This window comes from Contarinia nasturtii, unplaced genomic scaffold, assembly GCF_009176525.2.
Source record: "Contarinia nasturtii isolate CC-2019 unplaced genomic scaffold, AAFC_CNas_1.1 Cnas_scaffold_285, whole genome shotgun sequence".
In the NCBI taxonomy this organism is placed as follows: domain Eukaryota; kingdom Metazoa; phylum Arthropoda; class Insecta; order Diptera; family Cecidomyiidae; genus Contarinia; species Contarinia nasturtii.
This window is the reverse complement of record NW_022197640.1, coordinates 3,055,864-3,072,772: the sequence shown is the minus strand read 5'-3', so window position 1 is coordinate 3,072,772 and position 16,909 is coordinate 3,055,864. Positions and strand designations below refer to the sequence as shown.

The following is a 16,909-nucleotide window of genomic DNA, read 5'->3' as shown; positions in this document are numbered from 1 at the left end:
GAAAAATGTTGTTGAGCTATTGCCAATTTCCCAATAAACAGAAAATGAAGAGGAGAGTTCATGAGCATTTCCAGAAAATAGCACATTCTTATACATACACAATTGTGTGTTCCAATTAGAATGTATCAATATGCATATTATAGTTCGATATGCGTTCATGCATTTTGTTTTTAATCGAAGAAACTCTACCCACCAGTGTGCGTGTGTTCAGTGCAACACACATTTTCCTCTTTGCGTTTGAAAAGCACGTTTTTCATGCGTTTGCCGACTACCGTAATATATTCTCATATCGTTCGCTCTCCATTAGTCTAACGCTCATTTGTTCGCTCGAATTTCCTTGTTTCATGTATAACACACGGCAATATGTGAACACCACCAGCCGACAACGACATGTGTGATTCCTTACGGCTGATGAAAATGAAAATCTTCATCAACGTTGTTGTGCACGTGTGTGTTTGTGCATTTAGCATTTTAGAGATGCGAAGGAAAATAAGAGGAAAAAAAACACATATAGAGAACACAACACGAAAGAAGAACGGTATGTATATATATATTCTGATTTTTCAACTACGCACGCGTGCCTTGCGCTTGCACGGCTACGAAATTTAAGTCAATATGCGCAAAGGATATATTTAAAAAATCAGTTCATAAGTAACCATTGTACGGTGAAAACGTAGTATCCGATTGTTCATTCAATATTTTCTACTTCAACCAAATTTCAAAGACGATTCGATCGCAAACGAGAATACGTCCTAAACAGAGAGATAGAAAAGCAACCGTTTTCAATAATCAATAATTTAAAAAAACAGACTTTTCCGAAGTGCATCTTTTTTTTTTGGAAAATTATAACCACTCAAATGATTTACCGTAAAAAAATAGTGTTTTTCATTCGAAATTGTATTATTGACCATTGTGCCAGCGGGTGATTTTGTGTTAGCGTTCCGAGCGTAAGCATTGTGTTTGATAGATACAAATTTGTCATTGACAAAACAAAAAACACCGTACAAAATTTTTTGATACGCAAATTACATGAGTCGAACGTGAACGGACACGGGAAAACAAAATTATCACACCGAGAAAAACGCGCAATTAAATTGCATTGAAAATAATATGTTTTGCATTCGTTTCGTATGTTTAATAAGTGTGGAGGCGAATTGTTTTTTTTGTTCGTTCTCTCTTCCAAATAAAAAGCAGTTATGAACAATAAAAATAACAGCTTTACGTAGTGCAAGAGTGAGCTAACTGCATCGGAAAACACCAAACGGACAAAATAACAAATAAGAAAAAAGAAGAAAACAACAACAAACAAAAATACAAAACAAATAAGTACTAAAGAATACGAATAAAGACAGGAAATTATTTATAGCGGTGAAGAGTACAATTTTCCGTGAATTGTGGTGCAAAAAAAAAGACACAGCGGCAACAACAACAGTAACGCATCAAATTGCACGTAAAAACCCTGACCGTAGTGTTAACGACATCGCCAGTGGCCGTTATTGTTCTCATTTGATTCGCTTAATTAAATCAGGACTTGGACCAACGACCACCATCACATTCTTATTCAGTTGCGCTGAACTTTTGACAAACGCTCTACATTTCGCTCACAATTTAAGGTGAATGATCTTGATTAATTCATCTATTATTAGTTAGGTTTTTTTAAAAATATTTTTTTCAAATCTTTTTTCAATCAATTCGAATTGAGTGGGACAATTTATTGAATGTAATCCACGTTTATGAGTCGTGAGAGAATCATTATGATTCGAATCCTTATAAAACACATCATGACTCAACCGAACTTTTCTTTATTTCAGTTCAGGTGGGAGAATACACACAGACAAAGTTGGCAAATTTGAAATGAAATAATTGAAAACAAAAAAAGCAATTGCATGATTATAAATCGTGGAGCAAAATTTTCATTTATTATAACGCATGGGAATTTTCACTTGTAACATTTTTTTACCCCGGAAAAGTTTTTTTTTCTTGAGTTTTGTCGTAATTTCGAGGTTGAACAAGTATTTTGCATATTTGAAAGTGAATAGTATCTTCTGATATATATACATTTTCACCATTCAATTGAACAAATCAACAACTTGAAATAAAAATCATCTATTTTTCCCATCAACGCACACAATTGGAGTGGATTCGTTAATTTATCCTTAGTGTTGCTTACATTTGGTTGCACATGTAATATGGATGCATTTACAGTGTAAATCTCTATGTCTGCAGCTACTCGAAAAAAAAACCCAAAAAGAATACGAATCAAATGCAATGCGCGTAAACTGAAATTTTTATACAGGATGCATTTTCCAGATAACGTGCGCTACCATCGATTCCACTGGTAAGGTACGTACGTTTTCTTCTTTTGAAAGACAAACGAACGGACGAATGAAAAAAAAAGAAGAAACTAAGCGAGATCAACAAAAACATGTGGTTGGTTTTATATGTTCATCACCGTCTTTTTTCCTTTTATTTCAACTCCTGTGAATTGCTCTTCTTCGGTTTAAGTTTGTTTATTTTTTTGTGCTCTCAGTTTCATTAATGTCAAGAGAATTTTTACATGCAACTAAACAATGTTTGGCCTCATTAGAACGGATGTTCATTTACTACTTTAACGGGGAGATGAATTTAACGTGCAATGCACATGGTTTTTCATATGATGCACATTTTGTCACATTTATTTCGATTTGAATCAATTGTCTGTGGTGATGATATTTTGATTTCTACGCATTTTTACGTCAACATTAAGCCCAACAAATGTCTTTTTCACATACAAATAATGCAACATCGAAAATAATAAAAGAAATATATGCAAAAAAGAATGATGAAATAAACTCAGATACCATATTGGTTGATCACATAAGAATCGGATTTCTTTTACATGGCAACATATTATCTTAATGTGTGTGTGTAATTACACAGCGGTTGCGAATCACATGACAACAAATCGATAGCAAATGTTTGCTTGGCTTGAAAACTATTGTAATACAGCCGCTAGTATGTTGATCCATTCGTATCGTATTCATTTTTCATGTGGTTTTTTTTCGCGCCGAATTTTCGATTTCATCTCTGTCGTTTGTTGTCTGTTTCGCGCATAGTTTGAAAATTGATGTATAGTGTGTAATCGAAAGCGCGTGTGGCTTGTGTCCATTCGGTGTTGCTAATGTAAAAGAGCCACTCACCCGTTTCTCGTGCTGTCTTTGTTGTACATACGGACGCATACATAACCATGTTGACGATCATGATGATCAACGAAACCAAATGAAAATTCAATCGAAGAAGAAGAAGAAAAAATTGCCGGGCACATTGCCAAATTATTTGTTTAGAGCTCATTCGGGCGATGACGTATGTAGCAGGTTGTTTCGTTGTTTCATTTCACATGAAAATACTTTACTTTCATTTCGGCTTTTGTCGATGCCTGATTATATTTTCCTGATGACGATGATTTGGATGTTCGCTTGTTTCACTCCAATTCAAATGTGTGAATCTTTAAATGCCAAATCTTGTTAGCGATTATAAGCGGTACACTCTTTTATTTAATTCGTGCCATTTAAAACAGCTTCGAAACACATATGCAAAACGTATAATTGAAATTAATTATCATAATAAATTGCATATATTTTTTTTATTCTTCTCAAAACTAACACAAAACTGCAAGTATTATAATTTATTGTGCACATGCTGGCACATTTTCCTCGTTCCGCTGGCATCATGATTTCCGGCATATTCCATCGCCAATCGTTTTTTTTCTCTCGTTTTCTTTTGTCGCCGTTTTCTTTTTGTTCGGGGCTCGAGGTACAAAAATCTCAGTGCCAGAATCCCATAGAAATGAGAGTGCAACTGTGGATGTATGAATAAATACGGAGAAAGACTAACGAAATTACGTGACGTTTTATTCTCTTTTTTTGTGTGTGTGTGTGTGTATCATTTCAACCGTGTAAATAAATAAATCACCAAACGGGAGAAAATCATTCCGTATGCAACGATGCGACGATTTTCTGTAGTTTTTCATTGTTTATTCTATATACTTGATGGTCTAAATTTAGAGCGGTTATTATATATTCGGGTGAAATGATGAGCACGCAAATGCTGGCATCCGCGTATCAGTGCTACTAATTCAATTGAATTGCATGCACATAGGCTTTGGGCCACACTATTGGAATAGGTAATAAATTATCAGTTTCAGTGTACTGCGGAGGTGTTAAAAGTCTTACTAGTGATGAGGAACAGCAGTTGATTTCGACATAATATTTCGAAAGAAAAGCATAAATTTTGTATATATATATTGCTGTTCATTTTTACGTTGGCTGTTTTTATTCTAAGAAATGTCTGTTTTTTTTTGTTTTTCTCTCGCTTCAGCTTTCTTTCGGTGAGCCAAAAAAAAAGACGTTCGCGTGGAAAATGATCCATGACGCGGCTAATCAGACGGCATCATCGGTGCCAGAAGAATTATACAATTTGACGCAGTTAGCTGACGTTACATTGGCGGCTGGCAAACTAAGCACAACAAACATTCAAACAATAAAGGATTACATCCGTAACGAAGAAACTGTCACACCTGCAGTACAGCTGCTCAATTCAAATCGTTCATTGCAAATGACCGAGTTGATTGTTATGAAAAGAAGTAATTCATCGGATATATCTGACACGTGTAGCTTGACAAATTCACCGCAAAAATTGCTCAGCGACGCTGGTTATATGTCCGATATGGAGTATTCAGATAAGAAAACTTTTTTGTATGCATTACATTCGAATCACAGTCAATCAATGGAGACCGACACCACCATAACAAATATGGAGCAACCATCGCGTCCAACATCGAGTAAATCATTTGGTGAACAAAATCGTCAAAGTTCATTCTCATCATCTGAAGATGATTCAACATACAATTATTCGCATAAAATTTTCGATAAAAGAAAATCCCGCAAACTTCATTATCAAGCACAAAATGCCGGTGACAATACATCAAAATCGCCCGATCCAAATGCAATGATAATGGTCGTTGAAACCGAAGACAGTATGCTATCGATTAGTGAAGTTGAAAGCAATGATGGCGAATCTAGACAAAAAATCAAGTCAATTTCCATTGCGGATGATATGGATTTAAGAGAGAAATCAAATATGGAAGTGACATCAGAAACCGAATCAATGAATGGCAATTGTGGTACAGATGATGTGCACACTTGCCCAGAATGTGGAAAAAAATATTCAACATCATCGAATTTGGCCCGTCATCGTCAAACACATCGTTCACTTCTCGATAAAAAAGCTCGAAGATGTCCACATTGCGATAAAGGTAAACTCAAGCAGAACAATAAAAAAAGCACACACTTCTTATTTTGTGATCGATTGATTTATTTCTTTATTGATTTTACAGTCTATGTATCAATACCAGCTTATAGTATGCATCTTAAGGTGAGTTAAAGCATCAAATAAATCCATATTTATGTTGTGTTCCAATAAATGAAATCTTGATTTTATTTTCTATTGTGTATACACAGGTGCACAATCAAGGTTGCGAGTGTCCACATTGTGGCAAGAGATTTTCTCGTCCATGGTTGCTGCAGGGTCACATTCGTACACATACCGGTAAGTTTGAGAATTGCGATTTAATCCGCACCCTTGATTGAGCTATGACACAGAATGAAATTGAATTATTATTCATTTATGGTTTAGGTGAAAAGCCGTTTCAATGTTCGATTTGCACGAAATCATTTGCTGATAAATCTAATTTACGCGCTCATATCCAAACACATTCGAATACAAAGCCGCACACTTGTGGCCGATGTGGCAAAGCATTTGCATTAAAATCGTATCTATACAAACATGAAGAATCATCGTGCATGCGAAACCATTCAAAAACCGAAAAAGAGAAAAACAAACAAACAATTCGATCGAAAACATCGAAAAAAATAACAGCGTTTGGAAATCATTCCGTTGTTCTGAAAAAAATTAAAGAGATGGCCACCACTGGTGACACACCAATTGAATCGCATACAATGGCAGTAGTGGCGGCAGGAACAGCGACAATATCACCAGAATGCATTATACTCGACGCCGGTTCAAAGAAAAGCTACATTGATTTAACGGAATCGAAAGCAACAACAGCTGTTGAACCATATCCTCGTATTAGTGTCATACGCACAGTCAGTTCACAATCACCACCAGCAATGAAAACCGACCAATTTGAATTTTATCAAGAAAAACCTGTTGATTTTTCACCAAAACATAAGTACAAAACTGATTCGACCACCAATAATAGCAGCAACAACACCAACAAAAATCTATCGCTACCTAATCAATACACAACAATGGTCGTGTAATGCATTGGACATTTATATTATTAGACTTATTGGATTTCTTTTATTATATTCTATTTGAAGAGAGAAATTGATTTATTCCGCAACCGAATTGTGTGAAGGTTACAATTAAATTTAAACCTTTAAATCAATTCACTTTTGATTTGAAATTTGACATTGAAATCAATGTTTGAGTTTGAATATATTTGCAATTGAATTTCATTCGAAATTGAAATATTCGCAGAATTCGGTTGACGATATTCCACATTTTTCTTCTACAGTCTAAATTTTAACAACTGTTTAGAGGATAAGAACAAAATACTTGGAATATTGAGAAAAACTCGATATTGTCAAAAAAAGCAAAAATGTTGTCATCATCATAATCACTCATTATACAATTTAAAAATATATATAGCCATGTAAGTTGTACATTGAATTTAAATCAACCCGCTGAAAACCAAAGTGCCATTTTTAATCTCAGATAAGAAATTGTTTTTATTTTAAGTACGAGATAGTCGAAACGATTAACTGCATAGAAAAAAATTGTGATATTTGGAAGATATTCTGCTCTAAGTTTTAATAATGTAGGGAATATAATTTGTTTGTTGGTTGGATATAGCACCACTCATTCATTCGAACACTTTTCTTTTTCGAGAACGTAATTTTGGAACATTCAGTATACAATAGCGTAATCAAATAGATTTTATCATATTTTTTTTATGAATTCAAATTTATCCGGATGGAATTGTTAAGATAGTAAAATGCATTTAATGCTTTTCCCAAACTTTGGAACAACACTTCCGAAGGAATCAAATGACAATAAATCAGATGGAAAAATCAAACGTAAGTGTAACGGAATGTGTATTTTAAATGTATGTTTCTTTAGTAATTAAATGAATAATTCAATCAAATGAGAATTTCTAGTCTAACTTTGTATTTATCGACAATTATATGAAGCACATGTGCGCAACAAATTTAGTAAATATAGGGAAAAAAAAGATACTTTTTTCTATTACCTATTTGTAATGAGACAGTAATAAACGTAGTATAATTTAGGAAAGTGCGGCCGATTGGTGCAATACAAATATTATCTCTGTTTTTAATTAGCTATTCGATTAAGTCTTAGCTCTTTACTCAAAGTATGTTCGCATTTCAAAACAAGAGGAACAAAAATCACAACGAAAACTTAAGAAAAAAAAAATGATTTGAATAATGTTAGATGATTTATGTTAGACTATTTTTATACGTATCATTATAACAGCAGCAGACAGAGCTAATAATCCTATAATCTAGCATCTCAACGTAATAGTGTGAGAAATATGAAACCAAGAATTACATTTATATCGATGAAAGTCAAAATGGCCGGCCTACAGGGATCGTTATGCGCCAAATTAATATCTTTGATTATCGCATAACTGCACTATGGGTGGACTAAAATTAAAAACTGAAAAAAACTATGGCACTTATTAGATGGAACAATATCATGTATAAGCGAAATCATTCATCTGAAATCGTTAAAATATGTCATGACAAAAGTGTGCTCTATGCCACTTTAGCTTTCATCGATTTAAGGCTCAAAGTATTTGAAAAAAAAGGAGCGGTAATTCACATTTGGTTTTTTTTAAATGTATTTCTTTTAACGCATAGTTTTTAGGTAGCTTTATATTATTGTTTGAAGTGTGTGTGTGCACATTTAAACCTAAATGATGAGCTTTGGTTTCGTTTTATTTCGTCAAAATAATTAGTCTAAAGAGTTGATATATTTGTTTTTGAATTAAACCGTTAGCCGTAGATCGAATGATTACAATTCGATCGATATAATGAGTTAGGAGTCTTTTTTTACTTGACAGATTTTAGAAATAATTTACTATTGGTATTTTAAAATCTTTATATTTACTTTAAATTTTGTAGTTGAAACAGTTTTTTTTACGAATGAATAAAGATGAACAAACACGAAAACAGAGCTTATTCAAAAATGAAGCGGCATTTCCGGTTCATTCACTTTTTCGTCTTTCTTTTCAGAGAAAACTCCCTTTCCATTCAATGGTATGTATAGTCGTAATTGTAAGCGGAAATACCATTAAAATCTGAACTTTGTATATTATAAAATCATCATCCACTCGTATCATGTCATGTCATGTCAACACAACAGTACAGTCACCATACATTGTGGCAAACACTTGATATCACAAATCAATTTATGCAATTGCATAAAAACAATGCTAAAAGACGAAGATAATTTGATCAAAATGTATATATTTTATATGATGGGATGGCATCATTTCTAGTGGCCGTCAATTGTGTCGACGAAAGATCACTTGATTACAGAGCATAAAAGTTCAACATTTATCATATTTGAATGTGCGTGAGTGCGTTTTGATGATATGATACAAAAACATGCTAAAAGCCACGAAAATAAATGTCAAACATTCATTTATGGTTCTATTGCGATGCCCGGTTACAATTTATTGGCATATAACTACAATCAAACAGTTTAAAAACACTTTGAACATGCTCTTTTAATTAATCAACGATATATTAATGTGAAAGAACACTCGAGAATGTGGTTCGTTTTTATTTTACTCCAGCTCGCAACTGGCTATGTTGTTCAATATTGAATGCGTCGAATGTTGGTTTGTGATATTAAATAAATAGTGACGTTCAACGGACTCAAACCAAACATAATGCAGTGATGATCATGATGCGAGTGTAAACTTCTTCTCGATTTTTTTCTTCTTTTGAATATTGACAAAAAACCAAACTGAAATAAACAGCAAAGTAATTGAGGCTAATTGAAACTAATTAATGTCAACAAAAATTTTTGGACAAAAAACTATAGTCATCGTCAAGTGCGCTGTATGCATACATACGTATACTTAGGACAAAGACTTTATTGAAATTATCAGAACAGATCTATCTATATGGATATTGGTGTAGCTGATATGGGCTCAACTAAACGACATGCTCTATTCAATTTCCCAGCATCGTTTTCAATGTTTCTAGGGTCAATAATTTGAAATCAGTACGAAGCTGAGGCTCAAACATTGTTGCTCTCACTTTCAATTAGAAAAATAATCCAATAGAACATATTTATATATAGCGCATACAGTGCTTTTCCACATTGCTGGCTCATACTAAATAAATAAATACTCAAATTAAAGTTTCGAAGTGTCAATGAATTTTTTTTACTCTCGTCTCGTCCGAAGTGTGAAAATGGCACAATTAATTTCGATTGAATCAACCCTTTTTGGGGTCTCGTACATTTATTATTAATCTATCAATTTTGTCAATCTTTTTCAAATTGTGTATGTGATCGATATGAAGAGAGATGTGTGTTCATTGAAATTTAGGCCATTATTTAATTGCCGTTTAGATGTCGAAAAAAATGAAATATGTTCTTATTCGTCAATATTCACATTTGTTATTTAAAAGAAGAATAAAAAACGATACACTGTGTTTATTTTTGGAATATCATTGAGTAAAATTGTTTGGAAATTGCATCGATACCATTGTATCCGGTATTTAGTATGGGACGTGCTCCCCTCTTGTCACTGATTATTCCATTGCGTCTTTTATTTTGTTTTGTTTCAGTGTTTTCGTGCGAATACATCAACATCCATATTTGTTAGTCTATTCACCAATGAGATTATTCTTAATGATAACAGGCATTTTTGCAGCAACACCAGCAAACGGCAATCATTTTAATCGAGCTATTTTATTGTTTACATATTTGTATACGACTGAAGTGTTTCACTCTATCGCCTATATTCATTCTCATTCTTATAGCTGAAAAATCAAAATGATTAATTTTCGAATGTTTGCTCTGTATCAGTAATAAATTTCACATATTCGCAACAACTCTACACAATTTAATGAAAACCGTGTCAATAGCAAGATAGTTTACATCGCTTTTTCACTTGTATATACAACATCATTGCATTCAGTTTGTATAATAGTATCACATCGATAATCCATTCAAAAAACAAAAATCCATTTTGTGTGGTAATTAACTTGTGCGGATTCTTTTTGCCGTTTGAATTTGAAAAATACCGAAAGAAAAAAATCGGTGGTCGGTCGCTTACACAAATGTGCGTCGCATGTATGTGTTTGCATTAAGTGAGAAAGCGGTTTTGCAACTGTTAATCGTTGAGTTGATGGACAATCGTTAGTAGCTAATTAAAAATGTTTCATTCAAATGCATTAATGTCGAAACAGTGAAACACACCGATATCTGATATAAGAGGCCAAATACAGCCACATTCAAATAGATTGGGATTTGTTGTTTTTTTTCGATCTCCATTAAATGGCATAATAAACACTATAAAAAACCAAAATGATCAAATTTTTGTGAATCTGGCAATATATAGGGATATTTTCGGAACGGATTTTGCATTTCAACCAAAAAATCTTTAATGTTTGTTCAGTTAGTTTTTTTCTTTCTTTCTCTCTCGTTTGATACACAAAATCGTAATACATATACGATTTGATTCCCACATACGGCCAAATGTATGTAAAATGTTTTCTATCCTTTTGTCTTTCATAAAAATGTGTTCAATGATAATGGGTGATGATGTGAGAAGTGCGACTGTTACACATCCATTTCCATACACCGACTACACAAACATCATAATGTTAATCGAATGTACTATAGCAGTCACAGCAGCACCAGCACCAACAACAATAACAGTTTGAAAGGCTCATAGAAGTATCATCGTTGAGTCAAACATTGCTATTTGAAATGGGTCAAATGTCGATCGCATCGTTTTTTCGTTAATAAAATTTTGTTTATGCTATATGTAGTTGCCGTTTTATGAGCGCCGTTCTGTTTTTTTTTTTTGTTTCTGTTCATTCTTCTTCTTTTAATTCTTACTAATATTGCTATTCTGCTGTGTTGCTATTTTGTCGTCGGTGTGAACGGTCTGTTCTCATCCGAAAGAATATTCTATGGTATTCAGTGCGATCAAACAATCATTTGATCGTGAACAGACCACATGAACGGTTGTCGCCGTTCGTTACGCGTTTATGTTTCTATAAGTTTTCGGTTTCCGAAAAGTGCGTGTATCGAAGCGATAAGAAAGAGAAAAACTCACAGGAAAACATATTATCGTAGGAACTAAAAAAAATTATTATTAATAAATAACAGAGAAGAAAAATCAACTGCTATTGATTATTTGATGCAGGCGTGAATTGAAAACAAAAAAGTGTTTTTTTTTTAAATTGAAAGTTATTGAACATTGAACTGACTTGATATAAGCCATTGATATTATTTGTGTGATTAATCATTTGCAACCGATTTCTTTAAAATATTGGTAAGAATAAGATTTCGTTGTAATGTTGAGTCAATTATTTGTTGTTGTTGTTATTATTGCAAAGTTAGCGTTTGTGATTTGCTTCGGGACCGAAACTGATCGATTACAATTGATTATTGAACGAAGAATGAAAATTGTTTTGTGTGATTTTCAACGAACAGTTCACAATGTCATCAAATCCATTGACGAAGTTTCAATGTGAATAGCTAAATTAGGTCGACAAATTCATTTTCACTTTTTTTTTTGTGTACACTCTGTCGATTTGCGAAATGTAATCATTTCACTGATCATGCTCAAATTTTGCCGAGTGAAATTCTGTGTAAAATGTGATAACATGACATTTTTTTTGTTCTAAAATCGCGTTAACCTTTAAGCGTTCTCCGCACGGAGTAGGAATGCGGAATGTTTTTTTTGGCAATAACCAATTTTCAAGTTGGTCGAATGAATGAAATGGTTCGCGTATTAAAATAATTTTATATGATAGTTTCAAGGAAGTGATTTTACAAAAATAGATTTATATTCGAAAATGAAAGTTACATCAGTTTAAAAGCATTTAAACCAAATCAAAATGTTGAGATAGTGAAAATGAAAGATATATTTCCAAAGGAGAAATGAAAAGAGATAAAAAATGGCATAATCACACATCTTGGGTGACATAAATATACATGATATATTCGATTCTCGAAAATCATCTTACAGCGATTTACGAAACTCTTTTAAATTCGGAATGATAACGGCCCATTTGAAACCACTCAAACGAATTCATGTGTGAACATCGATGTATTATCATGTGACTGTATAAACTTTAGATAGGTTTCATTTGAAATTGATGTTGTCATTCCTATAAAAAAAATTCAACCTTGTTTTTTTTGATTCGACTGTTATAGAGATTATGGTCTAACCCGCTTTTCCGGTGCAAAATTCACATGTTTGCCACCATTCAGTTGTGCGTGCTTTCAATTTAATTTGATAATCATTGTTTGTTGTTTTCTTTTTTTTTCGTTTTTCTTTTGCAGGCAAGATGAAACCCATTTTATGGGTTCTTGCTACTTTGTGTTTCACACTTTTTGTCGATTTGGCATTAAGTGCACCATCGAAGGTATGATTATCATCTTCCTTGTTTTTCCTCTTCAATCTACTTTTTCAGCCAAGTAGATAAAAAATGCATCGATTCATTTCTATTTTAGACAAATGATGTTAGTCCAAAACTTGAATTAATCAACGATCATGAAATTCGAGAAAAACGTGCTAGGTAAAAATTCATTTGAAATGTTCATCGTTTGTTTTACTTTTCCGAAATGAAAAAACTCCAACACTGCTGCTGTTATATTTTGATTGTTAATTTTCTTTTATCACCATGTGAATTGTGCATATATTTTTGCTAGCCGAACGGGGCAAACTCAATCACAGTACCTGAATTATGGTGATTCACAAACTGAAGGTAAAGCTGATGCTGAAATAACAAGATACGGTTCGCGAGCATCTGTGTGTGAGTAAAAAAATCTTTATTTTCTTATTGCAGTGATTAAACGAACGATATTTAAATATGTTTGTCTTGATTCAGCTGGTTCAAATGGAATGGGACAGGCCCAAAGTCAATCGTCTGGCACAGGATGTGATGAATGTTATGGCAGCGATAATGGATATTCGCGTGGTAAATTTACAAATATAAACTACAATGAGAGAAAACCAAATGATTTTTTTTTTGAATTAAGGTGGAACTGGTAGCGGTCCAGATCCATTGAGAAGCGCGACTGGTTCATCAAATGGTTTGCCAACACAACGACAAACATCGTCAAATCTGGGATCGATTCCATCGGGAAGCGGTTTCAATATATATGGTAGACCAATTAGTGGAGACGTACCCATTGTTGGTCCAAGTGGATACGACTCTCAAGGTAGAATTTCCATAAAATTCCATTAAACTTTAACGAAAATTAATCGAAAATGTTTGTTGGAAGGTTTTGGTCCTTCAGTGGGCGGCCGTATACCATCTGAAAAAATAAAAGATGGATATGGATATCCATTGAGCGGCGGTGATACTTTACAACAACCGGGTAATTTGAATAATGGTTTTCCACCAAGCCAATCGGTTACTGATCAAACGGGAATTCACGGTAAAACACCAACAAATCTCGGTAGCTCATCATTTTTGAATCGACCTATTGGTTCCGGAAAACCGAGCATACAAATTGATACGTCAAATGGTCGTCCATCAATTTTGGCTGGACGAAAACCCAGTACAAGCGGCATTGATAGTGGTAAACTTGTTGATGGACAAGGTGGATATTTACCATCACATGATACTGGAAGCGGTAGCAACATTGGCCGTTCAACACCAAATAAATTGCCTTCATCGCATTTGCCATCGTACAGTCAAGTGCACGGAGGTGGTTCGCCAGTGGATAATATAACGCCATCACCAACCATCAGCCGACAATCACCAATTCGTAGTGGCACTTACGATTCAACACCGTCTGGCTACCCAGATCGAAGGTCTGGCGGCACTGGATTACAGCCAATCGATAAACAACCACAAGATAGATACGATAAAATCCATAAAACTGGAACACTTATTGACAATCGTAATGGACCATCATCAAATGTGCCGTCAACAGAAGTGCTCGATGGTTTGAGGCAAGTCTTAAAATTGCCACCGGGCTTGTGCTTGGTACGATGCGACACTGTACGACCTGGTCAAAGTTTGACAACAGATGAACTGACCGGTATTCTCTCGCCGAAAGATCAATTTACACAACCTGGAAAACCTGGCCAATATCCAACCATTGAATCACAAGTTTTATCAGGTTCGCAAAGTTTGCCAGGTAATTTTTATTTCAAAGGATCGAGTACTATCTGTCAAAATATTTCCCCCTATGCCAAGCGAAATTAATCCGATATACGGCGCTGATGTAAATGTCACTCTGTCATTTCACAATAATACTTTTTTGGCTTGACAATATATAAGCTCTTCATTTAAAATGCATACACATTCATAATTATTGAATCGTTGAAAAAAAAAACATGTCATAAAATATTTTTCTAACATTTTTCATTAAAAAATTTATTAAATTTTTTTTTTATAAAAAAATTAATTTGTTTATAAATTACAATAATTTCAACAAAAAATGTTTCATCGATTAAATAAGAATCCAATGTAAATAGTAATGACAATGCGACACCTACCGTAAAAATGCAAAAAGAAACTTAGTTGGTATCCATTGTAGCATTTTTGTCCACCATGACAGCATCTTCGTTTTACTTGACCAATCACAGAGAAGCAAAACGAAGATGCTGTTATGGCGGACCAAAATGTTACAATTCCAAATAAGTTTCCTTTTCTATTTTAACGGTAGGTGTCGCATTGGTATTACTTTTTACATTAGATTCTTGTTCAATCTATGAAAAAAATTGAAATTATTGTTATTTTTAAACAAATAAATTTAAAATATAGAGAATTTTTATGATAAACGTAAGAAGAATATTTTATGATATGTTTCTTTTTTTTACTCGACCGTTCAAAAATTATGCATGTTGAATGAAGAGCTTATATATTGTCAAGCCAAAAAATGTATCATTGTGGAATGACATAGAGTGACATTTAAATCAGCGCCGTATATCGGATTTATTTCGCTTAGCAAAGGGGGAAACGTCGTAATCGCTCCTTTGTTACAATCCCATTTCAGTCATAGCACTTCCATTACTCATTTTACCAATTGGATTTTAATCAAACAATGAATCCTTTCTATGATTTTATCGAAATATTAATTTATATTCGTAACTATAAATGTTCAAATCTCTTTCCTTTTCATTTTATAGATCAACAGCCCTCAGTTTACTCACAACGAGGTGTGTATTTTGTTCGTTTTTGTGAATTGAAAATCAAATTAAACATATTTCTTTCTTAGGTCAACAACAAATAGGAGGAGCTCAATTACCTCAATCTGGTACTCCTTCAGGCCAATATCCACAAACTGGTACTCCTTCAGACCAATATCCACAAACTGGTACTCCTCCAGGTCAATATCCACAAACTGGAACTCCTTCAGGACAATATCCTCAAACAGGCACACCTGCAGGCCAATATCCTCAAGCAGGCACACCCACAGGCCAATATCAACAAACTGGTACTCCTTCAAGCCAATATCCACAAACTGGTACTCCTTCAGGCCAATATCCACAAACTGGTACTCCTTCAGACCAATATCCACAAACTGGTACTCCTCCAGGTCAATATCCACAAACTGGAACTCCTTCAGGCCAATATCCACAAACTGGTATTATTCCAGGTGTGTATTCTATCATTTATAATAATATGTAACGTTGAAGAATTCGTATTGCATTTTCCATGGTTATATTAATCGTGTTGAATTGGAAAATTTGTCCTTTCCCAATGAAATGCTCATAGGTCAAAAACAACAACCAGGATACACACAGTATCAACATATATCAGGACAACAGTATACTCAACCCGGAACTGGTTTGGGCCAATATCCACAAGTAGCACCAGGTACTATCAAAAGATATCAATAAGAATTTTTTTGTTGAAAGCTTTCACTGCATCGTATGTTTCTCATAAATATATTTTTTCAGGACAACAACTACCTGGCGGTGTTACAACGTCACAAGGTAGAATATAATTTTCTTTCATTCAATTGGTTGTTAAATTTACAAAAAAATATTAAAATTGCTTTGATTCAGGTCCATTACCAGGTTATTCTCAATATACACCAACTGGATCTCAACTTCCATCAATTCCACAAGGTGCACTACGTATATTTGATATCAAATATATTTCCGTGTCGAAATTATCGTCATTGAACATGTATTGCATTAATACCCAATTATTTATATATTTTTTATTATTCAGTAGGCCAAACTCAACAGGGATATGGACAATATCCACAAGGAGGTAAAGCACAATATAAATCAATCAAAAATGAAATATTTTTTTAATAATAAACGAAAATTTATTATATTTAGGTCAATCCCAACCAGTGATCCATCAACAAACTGGCGGTGTTACAGGCTTACCTACAGGTAAATTGAGGTCCTTATTTTTTCCGAAAATGGTGCATATGTCATGAATAATCATTAAAACGTTTGGAAGGCTTTTAAATTGAGGTGTATGATAATTGAATGATATCTTTAAATTAGGTCAAGTGCCATCACAAACAGGAACAGTTGTACAATTTCAACAAACTGGTACTCCTTCAAGCCAATATCCACAAACTGGTACTCCTTCAGGCCAATATCAACAAACTGGTACTCCTTCAGGCCAATATCCACAAACTGGTACTCCAT

The 16,909-nt window shown here is 33.8% G+C and overlaps 2 protein-coding genes across 9 annotated transcripts in view; both read left to right on the top strand.

Moving 5' to 3' along the window:
* Positions 1-518: 518 nt before the first annotated feature.
* On the top strand, positions 519-8,187 carry LOC116337731 (zinc finger protein 354C). Of its 4 annotated transcripts, none has more exons than XM_031762560.1 (5): positions 519-538; positions 4,357-5,293; positions 5,375-5,412; positions 5,499-5,586; positions 5,674-8,187. In XM_031762560.1, exons 2-5 carry the CDS (start codon positions 4,399-4,401, stop codon positions 6,318-6,320), a joined length of 1,668 nt encoding a protein of 555 aa, XP_031618420.1. In that variant the 5' UTR covers positions 519-538; positions 4,357-4,398; the 3' UTR covers positions 6,321-8,187. The 4 variants fall into 4 exon arrangements, with proteins under 4 accessions (XP_031618420.1, XP_031618417.1, XP_031618418.1 ...); XM_031762557.1 differs by lacking the exon at positions 519-538 and adding an exon at positions 663-1,613 and having other exon boundaries at positions 5,674-8,186; XM_031762558.1 differs by lacking the exon at positions 519-538 and adding an exon at positions 2,246-2,343.
* Positions 8,188-11,205: 3,018 nt separating this feature from the next.
* The window catches only part of LOC116337396 (hornerin), a 10,005-nt gene continuing 4,301 nt past the window's right edge, over positions 11,206-16,909 (top strand). The window contains exons 1-15 of one of the 5 annotated variants that reach the window (XM_031761922.1): positions 11,206-11,605; positions 12,622-12,704; positions 12,793-12,857; positions 12,991-13,046; positions 13,128-13,259; positions 13,321-13,503; positions 13,567-14,430; positions 15,425-15,454; positions 15,514-15,894; positions 16,014-16,115; positions 16,199-16,234; positions 16,307-16,369; positions 16,476-16,517; positions 16,589-16,645; positions 16,763-16,882. In XM_031761922.1, the coding sequence (XP_031617782.1) occupies positions 12,627-12,704; positions 12,793-12,857; positions 12,991-13,046; positions 13,128-13,259; positions 13,321-13,503; positions 13,567-14,430; positions 15,425-15,454; positions 15,514-15,894; positions 16,014-16,115; positions 16,199-16,234; positions 16,307-16,369; positions 16,476-16,517; positions 16,589-16,645; positions 16,763-16,882 (2,209 nt within the window). In that variant the 5' untranslated portion in view covers positions 11,206-11,605; positions 12,622-12,626. Of the gene's footprint in view, positions 11,606-12,621; positions 12,705-12,792; positions 12,858-12,990; positions 13,095-13,127; positions 13,260-13,320; positions 13,504-13,566; positions 14,431-15,424; positions 15,455-15,513; positions 15,895-16,013; positions 16,116-16,198; positions 16,235-16,306; positions 16,370-16,475; positions 16,518-16,588; positions 16,646-16,762; positions 16,883-16,909 lie in introns of all 5 variants that reach the window. The other 4 variants (XM_031761923.1, XM_031761921.1, XM_031761920.1 and 1 more) reach the window with 4 other exon arrangements.

What these genes read in the sequence shown, in the direction of transcription:
- LOC116337731 (XM_031762560.1), top strand. Translation starts at nt 4,399, where the DNA reads ATGATCCATGACGCGGCTAATCAGACGGCATCATCGGTGCCAGAAGAA. An exon ending in ATGTCCACATTGCGATAAAG is followed by an intron (nt 5,294 to 5,374) that starts GTAAACTCAAGC and finishes TTGATTTTACAG; the next exon opens with TCTATGTATCAATACCAGCT. An exon ending in TCACATTCGTACACATACCG is followed by an intron (nt 5,587 to 5,673) that starts GTAAGTTTGAGA and finishes TTTATGGTTTAG; the next exon opens with GTGAAAAGCCGTTTCAATGT.